Genomic DNA, 24,490 nt, shown 5'->3' on the forward strand with positions numbered 1-24,490 from the left:
GATACTGTATACATTAATGACCATTTAATGACTATTTTTACATAATCCTCCTAATATTAATACATAATCAATACATAATTGAACTGTATCTCATGAATATTATATATAAACCGAATTTATTTTCATTACCACAGTTTGCTATATTTTATGATAATGAAACGAAACGTCACTGTCGTGTTGGGTGTCTGTCAAGACAGCGACAGATTTTGACAACCAAAATCCAGTTTTTAATCGTAAAAAAGAAATCAAAACGAGTAGAAAATATTAGGATTTCCCTCAATATAAACAGTTTATATTTATCTACCGCAGAAAAAGTTTAGTATTCATATGAGTGTGGTCATTATTATTTGCTTATAGTAAAGTGGGTGGATTCCTACTCGTATGTAATTAGGCGGAATTTAGAATTTGTGTCATGCCCGCACAACCGAGGGATTTCACTGATAATGAAAAATGAAGGGGGTCGATAATTCGCCAGCTAATCGCGAAGGAATGACCAATAAACCTATTGTAACATGTAAGTTTACCGAAACCAATTCCTATGTGAGAGAACTTTAGTACAGGTGCTTCCAGATTTACATATTTGTTTATTTTTGTAGGCGCTGGGGATTGGAACTTGTTTTGCACGTTAGAAGCTCCGCTAGTGGCCGCGATTCCACAGGATTCGTGTGAGTGGAGGAGATCCTATGGCCGTGTTACAAAGTCTGTTTACTTGGAGGCTTCTTTTATTAAATATAATCCGGATAAAGTGCAATCTGATCTTAATTTATTAAACCGCCCGATCCTGCATATTTATTGGACTGACTGTGTGGTAAGTGGATTACAGTATTATTCAGTTTTAAAATAAATCTGGGCGACCGAGCTTTGCTCGGTTCTTTTTAATATATCACGTCTTTAGATAAAAAAAAAAATCTTATAAATACAAAAACAAAAAAAAGACAAAAAACAAAAACTTAATTTCTGGCCGGGATTCGAAACCCTGACACCTACGATCTATCTGCATACATTAGACCAACCTCGTACGACTGAGCTAAGCGGAATCGATGCGCGCGCGGCGAAATTAAGGACCATATTTTACGTTTACAAACGCGAAAGAAAAACTCATAAATTCCTGAAAATTCGCGTTTTCCGGGATCTAAGGCTACGCTAGATCGACACAACAAATTTCAGCGAAATCGTTAGAGCGTATAAGATTTATCCAATAACAACATTGTAAACATTTTATTTTTTCTAAACTTATGCAGTAAATATTACTTTCACATTCAAAAACAAAACCCCTTCTGGTTAATAAGGCTATGATTCTCTTCTGATTTGTATATTTTATACACAAAAAATAGGTAGCCAATATTTTCATTAAATGTTATTTTTAGTAACTTTAGTTTTTTTCCTTCATTACATAATATATTGTTTATTCTATAGGACATAGAATATTACAAGACAACACTCAGAGAAGATATAGAAATATGGCTCAAGCAACTAGAAAAGAAAGGCATCACAGACTGGATGATAATTCTCGTAGAAACTTATGATATTAGGAAAACCAACAAGCTGCTACCTAGAACTACAGTTTTGGATAAAATTAAAGGGGATTTTGCCATAAAACAGACAGAAGATAGGTTTTTGTCTGTAATTAATCCTATTAAGTCGGAAGCGAGGAGTGCAGAGTCATGGAGAGCGCTGGTGGCGAAGATGAGGCATTTCGTGCTGGTGGCGTACAACAAGGCGTTGATAAAGTTCGAAGAGCACATGAGGGAGCAGAGAGAGAAAAGAAATGACCCGGAGTGGGATTTTTGTAAATATTTTATTCTACAGGTAAGAAAAGACAGTTATCTCATAATGTTCAAAAACATTTAACAGTATTCATCTCTTAATTAAAAGTACATACAAATTACCATGCATTTAAAGTAAAGCTACAGATAATAAATTGAAAAAAAAAAAAAGCTGACTTCTTAATTTTTATATGGACCCTTTATGTAGATTTCTTTTTGCTTTGAGATTTCAGTATAATATACACCCTGTTTTTATTGAATTCCGTTAACTTTAAGGGAAAGTTCTTTAAATCAAATACAATTAGGTAATTTCTCTAAGAAACGAATGTTATTTGTTTTGACATGTGCCGTCAATCACTTGACACTAACTTGAATGTTATTCTTAAGCCGCGTATCGACTGCGCGCGGCTGCCGCGCGAGCTATGTTCGACCGCGCCAAACCTGCGTTTTGGTGCGCGAGCCAATTTAAAGCTCAACATTTTCATATAGCGCGGCAGCGGCGCGCGGCAGGCGATCCGTGAACAAACATTCATTTAGGTCCGTCCCAATTGCGCACGCACAACACACTGACGCTCCTTTGCCGCGCCACCAAAAACCGACACGAACTGGTTCGCCGCGCGGCACGTTCGAGCGCGCCAATGTTCAAGCTGCCGCGCGCGGCGGACCCGTCCCCATATTGCGCGGCCGCCGCGCGAGCCGATGTTCGATGGTTTGCCGCGCGCAGTCGATACGCGGCTTTAAGGTTCTCTCACACTAATAAATTCATTTATTATGTACGAATGTGATGAAATTTTTTTTTGCGAATTTAACTTAAACTGATATACAGGGTGGTTCCTGATAATGAACCTTTTTTTTAATGTCGGGGAAATGCATTTACACATGCCATCCGGTCCAGGGGACCAGGGGCGATGACGGACTAACCAGTGTAGGACTACCGTCTAAAACCACCAACAAATTCCGTCTCCGCCTTGGGTGGAGTTGGAGTGTCGCAGGGTCGCTATAAGCATTCCACCAGGTATCCTGATAATGAACCTAGCTACGTGTCGAATTTAACGGAAAACAAAAAAAACATGGTGTATGTCTTAAAAATTGAATGGGTACCTATTTATTGTAAAACTAATTTTGTTCCAGGAACAACTAGCATTTGTATTAGAAATGTTAGGTTTGTATGAAGAAGCATTGGTCCAATATGACGAATTGGATGCACTGTTCTCTCAATTCGTGCTCAATTCCAATGTGACAGAGGGTCCAAAATGGCTTGACACGTTCAAGCAGCCCATCACATCTTGGCAGGCGGTCAGACTGACCGCGTTGGTGCCGCAGCATTTGAGAGAGTTAATAATTAAGAAGAAAGCTTCGCTCTTGGATTTTAGAAGCTATTTGTTTCAACGTCAAAGTGCCATGTTACTGCTTATGTTTAAACCTTGTGAGGTAAGTCTTCGCACATTATTTATTTATTTAAACTTTATTGAACAAATTATCAATAAAAAGTACAAATGGCGGCCTTAACGCCTTAAGGCATTCTCTACCAGTCAACCATTGGGCAAAACAGATATTACTATTAAATAAGTAACAGTAACCTTAAAGCTTGTGAGCGTCAGGACCCCTGGACCACTACAGATATTTGATGTTTAGTACATACTAAAATTTAGTACCTATTTGATACTATTAGGTACCTGAGTACATATATTTGGTACCTCCACTGATATCGAAAAATCGAGCGAATAAAGTGGCAAGACATTCTTAGTCTAGAGCCAATTTGGCCACAAGTCGTCTCCTTCACGATTTTCGTCGACATCTCTTCTAAATACCTAAAACAGGTATGGATATGTTCCTCGTTCTCTCCAGATTACGAATTGACCTGTTTTAGTTTAAGGAGGGGGGGACGGGTCGAGAAAAAGGGGGGGAAAGATGGCGACCGACCATCATAGATATTTATTCACATCTCGAGTCCTATGGCACCAATCTGTTCGTGCGAGGTGTCATTTGAAAGCTTATTAAACCTACTTTAATTGTTTTCAAATAACTATGCTCATAAAAGTAACCGTTTAGTAAATATTTGAAAATATGTGTTTTTTTATTGCGCATTAATTGCACAAGTACTAGTAAAAAATGCGTCTAACTCAATAAACAATAACTTTACCGCAATTGATGTTATTATAAAATTTTTGCGTCTATTCATGCTCTTTTTAAAAATATAAGTTTCATTGGTATATGATAATATATAACCATGTAATTAAGAATTTTGTTTGACAGGGGTTATCCTCCAGGTCGCATAAACGGGCGCTGACCGTAGTAAAGTATTCAATATTTTTGAGGTCTTATTTTACGGATCCATATGTGAGAGGTATCGTTTGAAAGATAATTAAACCTACTATAATTGTTTATACATAACTATAGTATTAAAGGTAGCTGTTTACATAATATTTGAAAATATGTGTTTTTTATCGAGCATGAATCGCACAAGTACTGGTAAAAAATGCTTCTAAGTCAATAAACAATAACGTTACCGCAATTGATGTTATTGTAAAATTTACGCGACTATTCATGAGCTTTCTAAAAATATAAGTTTTATTGGTAAGTGATAATATAACCATTAAATTACGAATTTTGTTTCCTAGTGGTCACTCCGCCGGTCGCATAAAAATGAGCGCTGACCGTAGTAAAGTATTCAATATTTTTAAGTTCTTATTTTACGGATCCATATGTAAGAGGTATCATTTGAAAGCAAATTAAACCTACTATAATTACTTTTGAATAACTATAGTTATAAAGGTAGCTGTTTACAAAATATTTGAAAACATGAGTTTTTTTTTCGAGCACGAGTTGCACATATACAGATAAAAAATGCTTCTAACTTAATAAACCATAACTTTACCGCAATTAATGTTATAAAAATTTACGCGAAATTTCATGCGCTTTCTAAAAATATAAGTTTTATTGGTGTATGATAATATATGACCAAGTAATTACGAATTTGGTTTAGCAGGGGTCACTGCGCCCTGTCACGATATTGGGTGCTGACTGACCGTCGCCAAATTTTCTACGTTACTCAGATCCTATATTACTGATAAATTTGTGAGAGGTATCATTTGAAAGCTTATTATGCGTACTATCTTTATTTCTACTATCTCAAGTCGAAACTGTAGAAGTTTACAAAATATTTGATTAGTAATGTAAGAGAGTCGGCCTATCAGTGGAGAGCATCCAAACATTTAAACAACGCTTTGAATCAATATTTTTTTTTTATTTTAGGAGCTAAGTACAACCGTTCACTCTCAATCGCTGCTTCTATATGAATGCCCCTTTGAAGTGTCTGTTTTCCTTGACGCTTCTATACTGTTCCAATTTTAAATCAGGGACTGCCAGTCAGCGACCATGACTGCTGTAAAAGGTTTCATTCTGAATGCGAAACCTCTTACATATCCCTCCCCCTTATGTTAGAAGCAGCCATTGTTCACAATACTACACCCTATCCTATCCTATTCTACCCTAACTACCGGTTGGCCCTACCTAAGCCAGGCCCCCCTACACACAAAAAAAAAAAATCTCCTAACACCCAATAGTGACAGCCTCATTCAAGGTAGCCAACATCTAACGCTCTTTGCGTGGTTGCCTAGTCCACGGTTGAGACCGCCATAATTTGGATAGTTGGACTATAGCCAAGGTCCTCGCAAATTAGTCAGATATGGACTATGGTTAGGAAAACCAATGGCAAAAACCTAACCCCTGCCCATCGACTAAACCCTTTTATTTTGAACTTTCTGACAGCTAATTGTCTGTGGCCATGACTAGATGACATTGACATGACAGCTGTTAGCAAATTCCCCTAACTTTAAGTAAAAAAACAAGGCAAAACGTTTATTTCACATGAAAAAACATAATAAATTTTGAAGATGCCGATTCTTGTTGGCGGTGGCGTTGAAGTGGGGGCTTCTCATGGCCGCCAATCTTCCCGCCGCGCCGGTTGCGAAGTGAAGTGGAGCCCGAACGGCTCATGAAGATTGCTGCAGCTGCAGTGCGCTGCACGTTGGTGATGACGACGAAGTGGGGGTTGCATATGACCGCCAGCCATCTCGCCACACCGTGAACAGCTGGATCAACTGGTCATCTAGTCGGCCTTGTCTTGATACATGTAAAAGAAATGTGTATGAACGTTGTTCTTTGTAGTCAGGAAATTATAAGGGTGTTGTGACATATTACTCTATAACTTTAAACGATTGTATCTATTTATTAAATATTTACAGTCTGGGGTGTGTTTTATTCCACAGTTTACATATTTTCATATAACTTAACCTTATTGGTAGCTATAGGAAAACATTATGGAATAAATAAGCCTATCAAATAGTTTTTATTCTAATATAAACATTGCATAAATAATATGTATAGTATTCTACATGTTATATATTGCGCCAAAATAATTAGTTCTATGTGGTTATTTACAAATAATTATCCTTTTTAATATTAGGGATAGGCAAATGACATTTTCTGTCACAAGTCGTTTTTCCTTTGAAATAATGTACATTTTAGTTCACAAATCACAATTATTCCGTAAGTTCTACAATATAATGTATAATTAAAAGATTGAAACTAAATTTACATTGCCTATCTAATGTAACCTACATATCTAGGAAGATTTACTGCATATGTGTATGATTAAGTATATAGGTATGATGGAGCTGATGTTCACGCAATTTGCGTTGACGCCCATGGTCACCGAAGAGGAGTCGTAGAGTTTCTTGAACAACACAATCTTGAGCGCCCGTTGCTCTGTTGAATGTCTCGCATTCCATTTTTACGTCAATTCTGCACAGCTATATTTTAACTACGGAATGGGTGATAATGAGTATTAGATAATAAGAAATATATCACCCGGAATAGCTCTTCGTATCGGCGACGATGGTCACTTTGTTTTCCTTCTTCTTAAAGCGCGTTTGGCTTATCGCTTGGCATGCGCTTCCTCGCGCTGTGAGGTCGGGGTTCGTTGTCTGAAAACGCTGAAACCGAAACTAGGGGAAACTTTCAGACGTTAGTGCCTCCACCATGTAAGAGAGTCGGCCTATCAGTGGAGAGCATCCAAACATTTAAACAACGCTTTGAATCAATATTTTTTTTTTATTTTAGGAGCTAAGTACAACCGTTCACTCTCAATCGCTGCTTCTATATGAATGCCCCTTTGAAGTGTCTGTTTTCCTTGACGCTTCTATACTGTTCCAATTTTAAATCAGGGACTGCCAGTCAGCGACCATGACTGCTGTAAAAGGTTTCATTCTGAATGCGAAACCTCTTACAGTAATATGTGTATTTTACTGTGCATGAATAGCATTGGCATTGATAAGACACGCTTCTAGCTCAATAAATTATAGTTTTCCGCAATTGAAATAATAACAAAATAAACGGAAAATGTATGACTTACACAAAAAATAAGTTTGGTTTGTATTGCATAAACAATTAATTTGAATTTGTTCAGCTCACCTACTGCGCACCATCATATAAATGAATGTTCACCGTCGTTGCCTTTTTTCATGATTTTTCAGATTTTATTTCACTAATCGTATATTCATAATAAATATAATCTATCACGTATTGAATTTACTTATATACTTAATTGATCAGTAAAATAAAATCTGTAAAATGATGAAAAAATTAAGGCAACGGCGGTGGACATTCGTTTATATGACGATTGACCGTGCGCAGTGGGTATGGTGGACAAATTAACATTAATTGTTTAAGCAAAACTAACAAAACTCATTTTTTGTAAAGGCCATACATTTTGCGGTTCATTTCGTTATTATATCAATTGCGGATAAATATAATTTATTGAGCTAGAGGCATGTTTCACTCGTATCAGTGCGAATGCTATTCATATACAGTAAAAATACACATATTGTCAAATATTTTGTAAACTTCTACAATTACGACTAAAATTATTAAAAAGTAACGATAGTACGCATAATATGCTTTCAAATGATACTTCTCACAAATTGATCGCTAAAATAGGATCTGAGAAATACATAAAATTAGGCGACGGTTAGCACCTATTTACGTCACGGGGGTGCAGTGACACCTGCTAAACCAAATTCGTAATTACTTGGTTGTATAATATCATACATCAATAAAACTTATATTTTTAGAAAGCATATGAAATGTCCAGTAAATCTTATCATAACATTATTTGCGGTAAAGTTATTGTTTATTGGTCATGCACCAAGACACAATCTTAAAAATTATGAAAACGGCAACGAAAATGGTCATCCATGTATATGACGGTGCGCAGTGAGTATGATGGATAAATTAACATTAATTGTTTATGCAATACTGACAAAACTTATTATTTGAAAAGGTCATACATTTCGCCGTTTATTTTGTTATTATATCAATTGCGGAAAAAATATAATTCATTGAGCTAGAAGCATGTTTTACTCACATCGGTTCCAATGCATATTTTCAAATATTTTGTTAGCTACTACAGTACAGTTACAACTAAAATTATTGAGAACTAATGATAGTACGCATAATATGCTTTCAAAAGATTCCTGTTAAATAAAATAGGATCTGAAAAATATAGAAAATTTGGCGACGGTCAGCATCCATACGTGGCCGGGCGCTGTGGCCCCTACTTAACCATATTTGTAATTACTTGGTTATATAATATCATACACCAATAAAACTTATGTTATTAGAAAGCGCACGAAATTACGCGTAAATCTTATACTAACATCAATTCCGGAAAAGTTGTTGTTTATTGATTAAGAAGCATTTTTTACCAGTAGGTACTTGTGTTACCAGTTGTACGACTCATGGTCTATAAAACACATATTTTCAAATATTTTCTAAACAGCTACCTTTATGATTATAGTTATTTATAAAAAAATATAGTAGGTTTAATTAGCTTTGAAACGATACCTCTCGCATATGGATCCGTAAAATAGGACCTCAAAAATATTGAATACTTTACTACGGTCAGCGCCCATTTCTGCGACCGGGCAGAGTGACTCCTGCTAAACCAAATTCGTAATTACATGGTTATATATTATCATATACCAATGAAACTTATATTTTTAGAAAGAGCATGAATAGACGCAAAAATTTTATAATAACATCAATTGCGGTAAAGTTATTGTTTATTGAGTTAGACGCATTTTTTCTAGTACTTGTGCAAATCATGCGCGATAAAAAAACACATATTTTCAAATATTTCGTAAACGGTTACTTTTATGAGTATAGTTATTTAAAAACAATTAAAGTAGGTTTAATAAGCTTTCAAACGACACCTTGCACGAACAGATTGGTGCCATAGGACTCGAGATGTGAATAAATATCTATGATGGTCGGCCGCCATATTTCTCCCCCCTTTTTCTCAACCCGTCCCCCCCTCCATAAACTAAAACAGGTCAATTCGTAATCTGGAGATAACGAGGAACACATCCATACCTGTTTTAGGTATTTAGAAGAGATGTCGACGACTTTTTGTAAAAGAGGTCGTTTGGTCCCTGACTATCTGACGTCAGGATGTCTGGACCATTTTTGGTTTACATAGTTCTAGACAACACTACTAATTGATATCTTAGTCAATATTTACTACCTATTTGGTACCTGTCAATATATTTTTTCAGATTTTTTGGCGTACCAGAAAAAAGTTGTGACGGAATTGAAAGTTGTGAGCCCGGCCGTGCCGTTGAAGTATGTAGCGCCTGTCAAAAGTATAGAGGCAAATCCGCCTGCCCTCCTGCGCGCGTCAACTTAAATAGGAATTTAGTTTTAGGCACTCGCACATCATCTCTACTACTGACTAGTGGCATTAATATAGTCGAAATATAAAAGTAATTAGTGTAATTACACTAGTTTTCCATTTTCCTCCTGAGAGACCTAAACACGTGGCAACAGTTGGACAAATTCTAGGGGGGAAATAGCATAAACTGTTATAATTAACAGCGTCATTGGTAATATTGGTATATAGGATGTATTTTGATGATGTGGACCAGTCTATGGTCCACGAGCTCCGTTATAGGGGTTTATCATATAAATAAACCACTGCTTTCGGTAACATTTGTTTTTTGCATCGATTAAGTGTCAATTATGAATTAAGAATAAATACAAATATCAAATCAATCATCTACTATCAGTACCTACAACCACAATGCCGCCAAATTTGCCATACAGCTCTACAGCTGCTGAACAGTCGCAAAAATGACCAGCTGTCAGGAGTAAACTGATTTACAAATTTCTCCGCCAGGAGATGTCTCTCAGGGACATGACATGACATTAGACGTTATTGAGACTGTAGGAGGTTCTCTCAGGAGGAAAATGGAAAACTAGTGTAATTACACTAATTACTTTTATATTTCGACTATATTAATGCCACTAGTCAGTAGAGATGATGTGCGAGTGCCTAAAAATAAATTCCTATTTAAGTTGACGCGCAGGAGGGCAGGCGGATTTGCCTCTATTCTTTTGACAGGCGCTACATACTTCAACGCCACGGCTGGGCTCACAACTTTAAATTCCATCATAACTTTTTTCTGGTACGCCAAAAAAATTTGAAAAAAATATATTGACAGGTACCAAATAGGTAGTAAATATTGACTAAGATATCAATTAGTAGTGTTGTCTAGAACTATGTAAACCAAAAATGGTCCAGACATCCTGACGTCAGAATGTCTGGCCACTTTATTCGCTCGATTTTTCGATATCAGTGGAGGTACCAAATATTTATTTATTTATTTAATAAGTTTACACGACATTACAGCATAAACACCAATACACCGAATAAACTAACATAGACAAAAAATACAATTTACAAAAAAGTATTATAACGACACACAATTACTTAAAAATATCATACACCGACCGTGGAAGGCCTATCATCCATCGTCTCGCAATACCTCAGACACTCAAAATACACTGTCTTCCATCTCCATGCAAACAAATCGCAATCAGGTGCTGACGTCAGTAGCGCATTGAGAAGTGTCAAAGCTCGAGGAAGCGGTGAGTTTTTGCGTGACACTGTGCGCGCTATCGGCACCGCCAACAGCGGGCGCACACGCGGTCTCAGACTAATTCTGGGAATATCAGGCACATACAATCTGAGAACGCAATTTACCAGATCTGGGCAGTCTGATTCACCCCGCAGCATCCGACAAACGGTGACTAACAGGTTGCAGTTACGCCTTACCTCCAGAGAATTATAACCGAGTGCTCCCAGCAAGAACTTCGTTGGGTATAGAAACGGGTAATAGCCATAGACTTTCTTGTAAAGAAATCTGAGAAAGGCCTTTTGGATCTTCTCTAGAAGTAAGACGTAAGTCGACTCATAGGAGATCCACACAATTGACGAGGTCTCCAGCTTGCTTCTGACCAGTGAATTGAAAACAAGCTTTATGGCCCCAACATCTTCGAACTCCTTAACATTGCGGATCACGAAGCCCAATCTTTGAAAACAGCTACGAGCTAGCTCACGTATATGATCGTGGAATGTCAATCGTGAGTCGAAGACAACGCCAAGATCCTTCACAGAGGACACCCTGTCAATCCTATCCAGTCCAAGGGTATAAGGCGCAAGTATAGGTGTTGCAGTTCGGCTGAATGAGCATACACAGCATTTGGCTACGTTGAAGAGCAGTTTATTTTCAACACTCCACCGCATCACGGAGTCAATGTCCTCCTGCAGGGAAATGCAATCTGCACCATTTTTCACCCCAAAGATCAGCTTCAGGTCGTCAGCGTACAACAGACATTTTGCGTTCTTTACAACTGTCTCCAAGTCGTTAACCATCAGCCCGAACAAGAAGGGACCGAGTATGGAACCCTGACTGACACCAGATCTCGTGTGATAAGGTGCTGAGACGAAGCATCCGTGACGAACATACTGCCGTCGATCGCGTAGATAACTTGCTAATAGGGTTAGCAACTTAGGCGAGAAGCCTATACCATTCAACTTATGTAATAGCACATCATTATCCACGCGATCGAAGGCCTTCTTGAAGTCAAAATAAAGTACGTCCACCTGGATGCCTTTATCTAGATGCTCAGATATAATATCAGTCAGGGTCATCAAATTGGTATTTACGGAGCGTTTTGCCCTAAAACCATGCTGTGAGTCACACAAAAACGGTTTCAGTTGCCCTGTCACCAATCGGTGCAGTATAGACTCGTACAATTTCGCCAGCGTGGAGAGTACAGCTATAGGCCTGTAGCTGTCAACATTAGCAGTATCTTTGGATTTTGGAATGGGTCTAACGCGCGTTCGGAATGGGTCTAATGGGTCTAATATATGTACTCAGGTACCAAATAGTATCAAATAGGTACTAAATTTTAGTATGTACTAAACATCAAATATCTGTAGTGGTCCAGGGGTCCTGACGCTCACTAAAGCTCGGCCACACGTGCGCGTTTTGAGAGCGTAGGCGGAGCGGCGCTTTAGCGGTGCGCCGGACGAACGCTGGCGGACGCCGGCGGGAACTAACGAGCGCGGATTGCGAGCGGAACGCCAGCGTTCGTCCGGCGGCGGCGCTCCGCTGACGCTACGCTATCAAAACGCTTTATGTGTGGTCAGAGGCTTTAATCTCATCATTATTCTGATAATAAGACTACTTCATTATTTTAATATTTTGAACACCATGCGCATGTTTGCACCTCGTCGACCTTGTCGTAATGCAAGAAGGTTGAAATTTGCCTACACAATTAACGTCTTTGACGGTCATAGGGTTAATGGTAGCCATATTTATTTTTTATTATAATAGCTAAAGTATAAAGTTTAAAGTAAGTGTAAAGTTTGTTTGTATATTGTAAATTAACTCAGTATTGTAAAGTGTGATTGTTAAATATGTATAATTTAGTATTATGTACAGTCAAGTGCAAAAATACGTATCGATTTTATCCGCTCAAAAATATGTACCGAGACCTTATTCCGCCGACATAAAGTGCTATGGGACATATTTTTGATAAGTTGTAGTAGTTGTACGCACCCATATTTTTACACTTGACTGTACAATAAATATGAATTATTTCTTATAAAAGCGACGCTCGGCATGCTCTATTTGTAGTAGTTTTCGTGGAAAAACGCTGGAATTGGCTACCTACGAGCGAAGTCATTGTATAGTTATCGAGTAGGTAATTGCGAAATACCCTTAATTGTAGCATTTATTTCAAGTATTTTGAAATTCTTGCACATACTTGTAACTTAAATTCGCTACTACCAAAATACTTCGTAATTATGACTACTGTCATAATCATAAATCAGCACAATCAAACGCCCTATTTCTGCCAATAACCTAGACATTGGACATCCATTACCGTCGGCTGCCACCCGCGACGCGTCATTACCAGTCAATTATCGTGTGTAATCACGTTGACATACGCACCACGTATCTACTTTCGATCTGAGGAATTGGCTGTAAATCTAGATTGACGGCTGCTTATTGGCGAAAAAATGCAGTAAATATTTAATGATTGGTATATATCAGCGATGTAGTTTTGCGTGTATTCGTTAGAGAAATCGATAGGTATAGCGGTGGTGGCACTGGGCTAGCGTGAGTCATGAGTAGTATAGCCTGTACCCACTCGTGTGAGAGGATGCCTTGTGAGACGTATCTAGGCTCAATTATATTATTCTTATTTACGTAATATAAAAGTACTAGCTTTTACCCGCGGCTTCGCCCGCGTAATAAAAGTATTCATTAAGATTTTCATTTGGATCCTTAGGTTTATCTGTAGGTATATTTATCTGCGATTATTTCGATTGCACATAATACTTTTGCTTGCAATGATTGTAGAAATATTACACATCGACCACAGCGTAGGTAATTCTATATACGCTGGGGAAACCTTTATAAACATCCCACATAGCCCGTATTTCGACACTATGATCGGTGGGTAAAAAGTACAAGTTTTTACATTTTGCTTATACTTATCGCAAACGTAATCTTCAAGCAAGCAAACAACGATCGTCTTAGAGCACATTGATTGTAAGAGACCGCCGACCGATTATCCGTATCCCTCTAACGATACCCATATTATCCGTATCCGTATCGCTATCCCTATCCCTATCCCAATCCCTATCCCTATCCGTTATCAAGATGCTCAATGATTTCTTATCAAGTGCTAAAATATAAAGTTTCATGGTTTTATCTTTTAAAATTAAGAAATCCCATACAAACTTTCAACCTCTTTTTCAACCCCTTCATCCCTTTTTTCGAAATAAAAAGTAGCCTATGTTCTGTCTCAGGGTCTAAAGATTGTCTGTTCCAAATTTCATCAACATCGGTTGCGTGGTTTAAGCGGGAAAGCGTAAGAGACAGACAGACAGAGTTACTTTCGCATTTATAATATTAGTATGGATTTAACTGTAGATATCGCTACAAAACTTGCCCACAAAATAGTTCGGGTTTTTCCTATTACCCTATGCGCGCCTTGACACTCCCCTAACTACGGCTAACTAAATACTAGGACATGTTCGGGGAAACCCGTCCCCCAGTTTTTAGCATTTAAATGTTCAAATGTATTTCTTCTGCTTTTCATATTTTAGTGACATATTCCGCGCTATATATATTATGAGCCTATTGTGTCCCACTGCTGGGCAAAGACCTCCCCCTTCTTCCTCCATTCTTCTCGATCTTGAGCTAAAACTGGCCAGTCTGTCAAAAAGGAGTCCAAGTTATCCCGCCATCGCCGGCGAGGTCTGCCGGATCCTCTGTTCGACTCATGGGGCTCCGCGCTATCTGACATATTTTTAATGTAGCATAAGACTAATAAATATATTATTTACTTACATATCTGTGCGTAAATTATATGTTTTATGTTTTGTACGTCTATTGCTTTATACTTTGTTATAAGTCAGGATTAATAAATAGGCTCAGTAAAGTTTATGTCATAATTAGGTAGTCGAGATATCGCGTCCGTTTCAGAACGAGGGCACGGCGATTATATTTGAGTTGTTTTATCCGCTCAAACGTTTAATACTTTAGATACTTATCCCAAATTAGACTGCAAATATTAACTGATTAAAATAAACTTTTATTTATTAATACCTATCCAGTTATCGCTCATAGAACGTAAGCATTCTAGGCTAGCTAGTTTATTATCAGTGTGACTGTACTGTGATCAACTTCTGCAAGTGGATTTATACTCACATCCATTTTTTTTTATATGTCCTGCTATAATGAGTTGCGTTCTTGAGCGCAAGCCCATACCTAGAGATGGGTCGTGGGTAAATACCCAATCTACCCACCCAGGTATTTACCCGGTAAATACCTATCTACCCGGTATTTACCCGTATCTACCCAAATTGACGGGTAGATTCATTTCATGTTGGACATGCTGATTTGTGTTAAAATGGAGATAAATACTAAAGTTAGTGGTTGTAATTTTTATACACAATTTAAAACAAAACTGTTCAGTCAAATAGACAATTAAGTTTACAGAAATTTTAATGTATATTTTTAAAAATAATTTAAAAAATATGTTTTATGTGTGCTTTTTAGATTGTATTTTAATTAGTCGTATTTATACGATAAAGATAAACTTCCTAGTACTGGTTGGAGGGGGTTATGGTGGGGTTAGGGGGGGTAAAATGTATTTTTTTCATATTTCATGGAAACTATCATTAATATCGAAAAGTATTGTATGTACGAACTAAAGTAGACACAATTTCCTACAAAAAAGTTTCTACGCATTTTTGTCATAGAACATACTATGTATGAGTTATGAGCTTGAAAAAGGTTTTTTTTTAATATTTTTATTCACATATTTTTATTTACAGTTTTAATTTATCAAACTTATAATTTATACTAAAAGCATTTTAAATTATTTCCGTATGTCAGAGAATGATATTACACGATTTTTATAGTTGGAGTGATACACTAAAATCACATTTTATCTCATAGCAACCTATTCGTTCCCAATTTGAATAAACATTATGTGTACAATTACAAAGATTGACTTAAATTAATCTATTTTAGCCCAAACACCATTTAAAAACGTCAAATTTGGAAGAAAAATGAAAATACCCGCGTATTTACCCGCGGGTAGGTAAATATCGGGTATTTACCCGGTAAATACCCACCGTCGGATATTTACCTGGGTAGTTACCCATCTCTACCCATACCTGAACTTCAAAAAGCGCTGGATATATATATACCTACGTATGGAGTCGCGGATAGAATGCACCGCATGCTAGGCTTGTCGTTCGTCCGCAAATGTTGATCTGCAAAGCTGTAAATATTTTTTTTACTTACATCCATTCCTACGTAGGTAACTTATTATCTAAACATTTATAGGTAAACCAACGCAGTTGTCCCTTGATTGCTTATAACATAAGATATTTTAATAATGATTGTAGTGGTTTTAGAAGGCTGTGCCATTAATATCACTCTGAATTATGAACTAAAATGCTTAACTGCGTTTAATTAACCAAATGACAGTTTAATTACTACTGCAGTGAGCGCGAACAATTTTAGTGGGCTTAACAGTAGCGTTTGAGAATTCGGTCGCATGTCATTTAATAGGTTTTATTAATTATTACAGACACAGATCACTGAACTACTAGATGGCACGACTCATTAGTTGAGTGTAATACTTATTGAATTATCTTTAAGGAAAAATTGTAACTGCTGAACTGTGTAAAACTAAGTTTTGGAGAGTTGATAGGTCCCTTCCATATTTTAAGGAGGAAATAGATCGTTGGTTTTAATACAAGTTCCTATACTACGATACATATGTGGCTGCACTGTCACTGCGAATGACAAATCACATCACATGTACAGATGTAGTGCGAAAAGATTTGCCTTCGTATTGTTACGGAAACGTACGAACGTGTCATGCTATTTCAGTCAGTTTTAGTACAAGATGCACTGACATTGACTGAACTAGCATGTCAAATACGAACGTTTCCGGAAAAATACGAAGGAATCGCTTTTCGCACTACATCTGTAGTCTTTGTAACAGTACGAGTTATCGTTTTCACGCAACGGTAGACGCAGGAAGCCTGCAGTTGCGTCTATGTGCGTCGCCAATATGAGATTAAATATATTCGTTATAAGAGTCGACATAGTAAAGGAATCCAAACGGAGTCTATAATTACTGCGCTGTCACTGCCAATGACACATGCAGTCTTCTGTGACAGTATACAAGTTATCGTTTTCACGCAACGCTAGACGAACGAAGCCTGCAGTTGCGTCTGGCTCGTTAATAATAAGTAGATGCGCTATTATTTGCGAATATTTATTTATTTATTTTATTTATTGGTATTTAGGACAACAACAGCCGTAAATATTCAACTTACATAAGTATTTTACATAGTCTTAGGCCAATAACAGTTATCCGTTGACTGAAATGTACTTAATATACACAATATATTACTAAGAAAAAACTGTGTTATTTAAAATTACAGTGAAAGTGGGCAAGCCACACAGGAAACAGTGAACTGATGTAAACAATACATACAATGAAAAGTGAAGTTAGAGGTCGATACACAGGTTAAATATTAACCTACCTTAATAATATTTATATGTAGATACTTGAATTTAGTGATTATAAATAGTTATTATAATATATATAAAAGACTTAAGGCTGCTTTCAAAAAAAACGTCAAAATAATGTAAAATTGATAGTTTTAGTCGGTGAAATACTACACTTTCCGTTATCCAATGGATTTATTTACTTCAAGTTTCAGTTAGAGCGTCTTATTATCTTGATTTTTGTAAGACTGGATTTTTAAAAACTAACTCACTGAATTAATTATGAATTTTTCTCTAATGCACGTTTAGAAAAACTCACATATAGAGCGGAATTAGTCGATCTTATTTGTAAAATTTGGACAATTTTGAATACTAAAACAGGTAAATTTATAATTAGTATATCCTGTACTGCAATCTTCTCAGACTACATTTTTATTATAAGGTTTTGAAAAAGAGTAAACGAGGCTAAGACGAATTCAATTTTTTTCAGAAATCACCCAAAATTAAGTGTCAATTTCTTTGAAAATCTACATCACATCGAAGTAATTTTTGTACTTAATTAATCTGCAACGTTTACTTAAATTGCTTTTATGCCTTAGTAATTATAAATTGCTATTATTAATTTTTGGCAATTTTTTGAAAACGAGCCTTCACCGGTACAATTGTTACCACTTTTGGACATTTTCTCATATTTTGTTAGACCAAGTAGAAAAAGTCCTATAATGTGATATATATTTGTAAACCACTCGCAAAGCCCTTTAATTTGATACCACACACGGTATGATCGAGCGCTCGGTTGCGATTTCACTGTTTTTCACACGAAAGCCCTCTTATATTGACCGGGATATAGACCGTGATTACCTTTTTGATTTTTGTCGAGCTCCCCACAAAAAAAAGGTAATCACGGTCTATATCCCGGTCAATATAAGTCTAATGAAAATAACCGTGAATCATTCAAAACTCTTATATATAAAAGAGACGCGCCACCAATATGAGGCCTAAACCATATAAGCATTTGTAAATTATAGGAATAGTGCTTACTGCTTACCACGGTCTTTTCGTAAGTGCTGCAAAGGAATCCATACAGGGTGATCTATGATAGCTATACGCTGTCACTGCCAATGACACATGCAGTCTTCGGTGACAGTACGAGTTATCGTTTTCACGCAACGCTACACGCACGAAGCCTGCAGTTGCATCTAGCTCGTTAATCACCGTGTTATCGGAGTGAATTTCATATAAAATACGTGCGTCGACAAATGAGAAGGTAAAGAGCATAGGCCAAAAAAGGTAATCAATTGGCGAGACGATTAAAAAAACTAATTAGTCCGTCAGTTAGATTATCAAAAAATTTTAGACACGTTATTTTTTTTTCTCGTAAACGAAAAATGACGACGGTACAGTGCGTTGAAGTTCCGCGTGACGTCACGCCTAGGTACAATATTTACTTAGAAGTGACGTCACAAGCCCCCACTCCGGAACTTTGATGCTCTATATCTTTGTATTTTTTCATTAATTAGAAAAAGCGAAAAATATGTATTCAGTATTTATGGGCGGACTAAACAGAATGCCATTTTTTTATGTAGTCGTCATACCTATTGTCATTTTCTATCGCATGACGGGGAGTGCTCTGAGGAACTGTTCGGATTGATCCCAGCTGCCGATGAATCCATATGACCTTCAAACTTTATTAAATAGTGCGTACCCTCTCTTATATGTCGGCAACGCACTGGGGCGGAGCACAACATAGAGGTGTTGTAACTCTGATGTTACGGCTATCTATATGAGCAACGGTAATCGCTTACCATCAGGTGTATTATTAAGAAAATGATCCTTGCACGCCATCAATGGCCGGCCAATCACCCATGTTCACAATTATGACAGTGTTCATTCTACAATCACTTGTGTTTTCTACTTACTGTTTTTTTGTGCGATATTAATACGACGCGCTTTTTGAGTTATTTTGATTAATGGACAAAATAAATACTTTACTTACATTATTTCGAAGTTTAAAAATAATTGTTGAACAGCTTTGTGATAAATGGTTAAAATAATTGGTAACATGAAATCGAAGACATAAAACAAATCGCGCATCGCGCGCCCATACGTAGGCAATGAGTATTTTTTATGTCATTGAAGAATTTATTACTGATTGTATTAATAGAAAGTAGGTACTTTATGTTCCGATCTTGATAAAAAACAAATTATTATTAGGTAAGTAGTACACCTACTTTAGTTACAAAATTGGCCTCTTACTAGAAATCTGGCAAATATAGCAATAGCACCCTAGGTTGACCTTAGCCATTGCACCGTTTCTACAAGGCGGCAGCAACATTAAAACACTACTCCAATATTTAAGGTTCGTTGCACCAAAACGTCTAAAAGCGTAAAGCGTTAGCTCAATAGGTATATTGTACGGGAAGTTGTACAGTTTATTGCTAATTGACGTGACAGTCCGTTAATTGGAACTGGCCAATTGCCCTTATTCAACATTTTTTTCCTATGTAACTTTTTGACCCCAGAAACGTCAACTGAAGCTATTACACTCAAATGACAATCTTTGCATTCCGACAAGGTTCACAATTACTCGCCGTTTACGATAGAAGTGCCAGCGGTCTAGCACAACATTCCTTCTCGCGACTTCAAGTATGAACTCGCGCGTGAGATCACAAACCACTTGTCAGGCAATCATGGTCGCGCGATAAATGATATAACATCAGGCCGTCCCTTTCGCACTGTTTGTAAGTGCGATAGGGATGGCCTGATGTTTTATCGTTTATCGCGCGACCATTCTATCGGTGCTGGCGGCGAGTCCATAAAAGAAGCCTCGCTTGAATCGCTTGATGTATGGACTCGTGCCTGAGAACGTGCTAAACTGTCTGGTATTCAAAGGTTTTCTGTCAGACTATACTTTTTACCTCTTCCAGATCGCCTCCCGCTGCCTCAGTACCGTCCACAACACGTTAGTCGAGCTCTCGCTTCTGGGGTGCGCAGGTGTGGACGGTGCGGCGGCCTGCTGGGCGCAGCTCGCCTGTGCCGAGACCCTGCGCGCCTGTGAACGGCTGTCACAGGCGAATAGGGAGGAATGCGCTGCCATGCAGGCGCCGCTGCACAATACTGCTAAAGACAAGGTATATTCTCAGCCCAACACTTTAGCTCTATAGTTACAGGTAGTTAGTATGAATGACTCGTCTGTGCCGAGATCCTGCTGCCGAGAAGCCATTCAGGCACCGCAGCACAACATTGACAAACCTATACCATAGTTCCAACGCACGTTAGTTCTCGTGTTGTCAGCGTCGTCTTTTAGACGCAGTTCGCCTGCGAAACACTGCGTAGCAATGACATTATAGTAATTATAATATCACTCCCTCATTTTTTGTGTTCAAGTAAGTACCTACCAAATTAGCTTAGACGGACTCTAACACACTCCTCATTTAACTCTTTGTTTACAGCTTCACGAACTAGGCAAACTATGCGGTCTCCTACCAGGCTCACCAGAACCTACTTCCGAGCAGCTCCACCTAGTTGTCATGTTATCTGCTGGCATGGGAGATAGTGAAGCCAACAACCAACACCCGACGCCAACGGACCGGCTGAAAGAGGCGTTATGCAGCAAGACTAGCTTCCAGCAGTATTACTTGGAGCTGGCTGAGTTGGCTATGGGGACGTATAAGCACATAGGGAGGTTAAGGTATCTATTAACTCATTTTTCTAGTTACTCCCAGGGTCGCCTGAACCTACTTCCGAGCAGCTCCACCTAGTTGTCATGTTATCTGCTGGCATGGGAGATAGTGAAGCCAACAACCAACACCCGACGCCAACGGACCGGCTGAAAGAGGCGTTATGGAGCAAGACTAGCTTCCAGCAGTATTACTTGGAGCTGGCTGAGCTGGCTATGGGGACGTATAAGCACATAGGCAGGTTAAGGTATGTATTAACTAATTTTTCTAGTTACTCCCAGGGTCGCCTGAACCTACTTCCGAGCAGCTCCACCTAGTTGTCATGTTATCTGCCGGCATGGGAGATAGTGAAGCCAACAACCAACACCCGACGCCAACGGACCGGCTGAAAGAGGCGTTATGCAGCAAGACTAGCTTCCAGCAGTATTACTTGAGAGCTGGCTGAGTTGGCTAAAAAATATATTTAAAAATTAAAAAAAAACTGGGATAACTCTATATTAGACGCGTTTGTAAGTTATTGATGATGGACGTTGATTGTTTACTTTTTTCTTTTCATTTAAAAATTATAATATAATATAAGCACATAGGGAGGTTAAGGTATGTCAGTTTACATTACGGAAGTAACAATAACAGTAAACTTCAAAATACTAGTCAACATGCCATAAGACGAATGGGTGACAGAATTCAACAAACACCACCCTATGAGTTTTAGAGATATCTTTTCGAAGACAAAAAAACAAAAATACTTAACTTCTAAGCAATCAAACAGCGGGTGCTTATGGTAGGTGAATTAAGTCTGAAGACGCTGGTTCGATTCCGGCCTCGACCACTGAAGGGATGAATATGATGTCTTATTATTTAATAAGCAGGCAGGCAGTTAAAAAACTGTTATAGCCTCCAGTGATCATTATGACAGTAATCATAGCCGAGTTGTAGATGTGATGTGCTTGTCGAGTCTATTTTTAAACTGATTCACATTTTGTGCTGAGAGTGCTGAGACCACGTCTTCTGGGAGTTTGTTCCAAGCTCTCACTAATATTTTAAGGGTTACTGTGAGATCTATGATTCTTCAAATTATTCGTTATTGTTTGTAAATCGTAGTTAACGTTATACTTCATACCTCTCAAATGATTTATTCTAGATTCGCGCGTCTCATCGGGCGGGACCTAGCCGCGTTTTACTCAGAGCTTGGCGAAACTCAGAAAGCGGTAGTTTTCCTCATGGATGCTCTCCGATCTTACGAGGAGCAGGGGTGGCGGGACTTAGCGGCACAGACCAGGCTAGAGCTGGTGGCGGCGGCTAAGAAGATGGACGACGTTGATAGGTAAGACAAAACACACAGTCAAGGCAACTTCATGATAGCGTAACTAGTCATAGGGTGGTTTTCAAATATGACAGGAGCAGGGATAGCGAACTTTAGTCAGACCAGGCTAGAGCTGGGCAGCGGCTAAGAAGATGGACGATGTTTATAGGTAGGAGAATTTAAATCACATGTATTTACGGCCCAGCCACGACATTGGTTTAAGCGCAACAGCTGTGAGCGGCAGCCATACGTGCGAATGAAAAGTCTCATCGCTGTGTCTCGCTCCAATGTATGGCCGCCGCTCACCAATGTCGCGCTTAGATCAAAACTCCTCCATCACCACAGATGTTTGGGAAAACCCTCAACTGTGCGTTTCTCCAGAAACTCCTAACTCGCAGATTTAAACTGGAATGAATGTCGCCGGCCGTATTTCCGGGCCGATTACGATCTTCAAACCTGCAAGAAAAAAGCGCTTTCAATTTCAAATTGATTGTAAAATGTTATGAGTTTATTAAGCTTAGTATAATTGTATTATATACTAATAATTATGCCATCCCTTTCCGAACTACTGTCACCTCCATATCGCTGACTTTTAGGTCTCCTTCCTTCGTGTCTACATTATACTCTTAAATTTCAGATACACAAAGCTCTCTGCAACAATAGCCTGCACTGCCGAATTAGAAATACTAGTCAGAAATTTCTACTTCGAAGAAATGATGAAGTCCATCAAATCGCTCTCGCAAAAGCCTGAACCAGTGCTAACTGAGCTCAACGAGTGTTTCAAAATAGTCTCCGTAGCGCTCCTGCCGTCCGACCGCGGGATATATATCACTGACAATAAAGTCCAATGCCGATTGGTCGTAGAAAGCAATATGCCTAAAGATATTACTTGTACGCGCGCAGCGATTAGTATAGAGAGGTATAAAGTTGATAAACAAGAGAAGAGGACGCCGGCGAAAAGTTATAAGACTGACTTAAGTGTTAATAATAATGTAGGTTCGCAGAATAGTTCGCCGAGGAAAGGCGCGCCGGAGGGCGATAACGAATTAACTAATTTAATTACAAGGTAAGTTAACTTATAGGGCTTATTATTTGCGATGCAACCAATTGAAATTAATATCCATGGGAATAAGGCATTTTTTTCCAATTTTCATCCAAACATTTCAAATTTCACTAATTTTCTAAGGCTCACTTGCACCAACAACTCAGGGTTAGTGCGCTGTCATCTGTCAAATTCCATATAAAATGGTGGATTAACCCGGGGTTAACCGTCCATTTTCGTTGGTGCAAGTGGCCCTAAGCAACAGAACACATACAAATTCAAATTTATTTTTTATGTTTTTTTTTTAGATTTTAGACAACATATTTTGTAAATCAAACAGGAATAGTAGTATTTTAAAACAATCTTGTGTTAGATGTATCGTATAGTTTAATTAATATCAACTATTTTTTCTTTCAGTATAAGACTGGACGATTTAAAACCTAAGAACCTACTACTAAACCCGCTCCACATAATCTCACAACTCCACTACAAAGAAGACAAGTCCCTACAAAAAGCTACAGTAGAATGCATCAACCCTAAAGTGACCCTCAAACGCTCAGATAGCAGCAAATATAGGAAACCGTCCGCCACTTTACGGAGCAACTACGAACACTCATTTACATATGATAGTTTCACATTAAAGCCAGGCACGAATGAGATTACCTTAGAATGTATATCAAAAACACCAGGCACTTTTAAAATTGGTCAGATATCCCTTCTAGTCGAAGAGAAGTTAGAGTTTTTGTCCAATGTGCTGACGAGTTTGAAAGTGGGGTATGATGTGGTGACGCAGGGGGTGAATGTGTACTTGAATAAGGTTGAGCCGAAGAAGGATTTGGTGGCGGGGTTAGAACATGCTATGGAGCTGGTTGTGACTAGTGGCAGTTCGCATATTGAGGAGGTGAGTTTTAGTGATTTTTTCTACTTTATGTGGATTAAATGTATGTTATAAAAGTCTCGTTGAATCTAGATATGCGAAGTGTTAATCCAAATTCAAAACGAGAACTGGGTGTATCCTATTATATAACTTGAACCATTTGTATCATACACAATACAATACAATACAATACTCTTTATTGCACACCTCACATACACATACATAAACGAATGAAACAATTGCAACGTGGTCCATCTACTAACACTTTAACACGTTCGTGGACACGTATGCCGTAACTGCAGCATACGTGTAGTCATTTGTTTCCTTTGGTCTATGACAGATGACGTGTTGAATTCAAATAGATCCC

At 38.1% G+C, this 24,490-nt stretch overlaps 1 protein-coding gene across 1 annotated transcript in view; it reads left to right on the forward strand.

Annotated features, from left to right (window-relative positions):
* Nucleotides 1-194: 194 nt before the first annotated feature.
* The window catches only part of LOC125226635 (trafficking protein particle complex subunit 10), a 30,296-nt gene continuing 6,000 nt past the window's right edge, over nt 195-24,490 (forward strand). The window contains exons 1-9 of the mRNA XM_048130672.1: nt 195-514; nt 597-808; nt 1,417-1,809; nt 2,898-3,197; nt 20,149-20,352; nt 20,674-20,912; nt 22,043-22,225; nt 22,842-23,270; nt 23,664-24,147. Of these exons, the coding sequence (XP_047986629.1) occupies nt 451-514; nt 597-808; nt 1,417-1,809; nt 2,898-3,197; nt 20,149-20,352; nt 20,674-20,912; nt 22,043-22,225; nt 22,842-23,270; nt 23,664-24,147 (2,508 nt within the window). The 5' untranslated portion in view covers nt 195-450. The remainder of the gene's footprint in view (nt 515-596; nt 809-1,416; nt 1,810-2,897; nt 3,198-20,148; nt 20,353-20,673; nt 20,913-22,042; nt 22,226-22,841; nt 23,271-23,663; nt 24,148-24,490) is intronic.

This window comes from Leguminivora glycinivorella, chromosome 1 (genome assembly GCF_023078275.1).
Source record: "Leguminivora glycinivorella isolate SPB_JAAS2020 chromosome 1, LegGlyc_1.1, whole genome shotgun sequence".
In the NCBI taxonomy this organism is placed as follows: domain Eukaryota; kingdom Metazoa; phylum Arthropoda; class Insecta; order Lepidoptera; family Tortricidae; genus Leguminivora; species Leguminivora glycinivorella.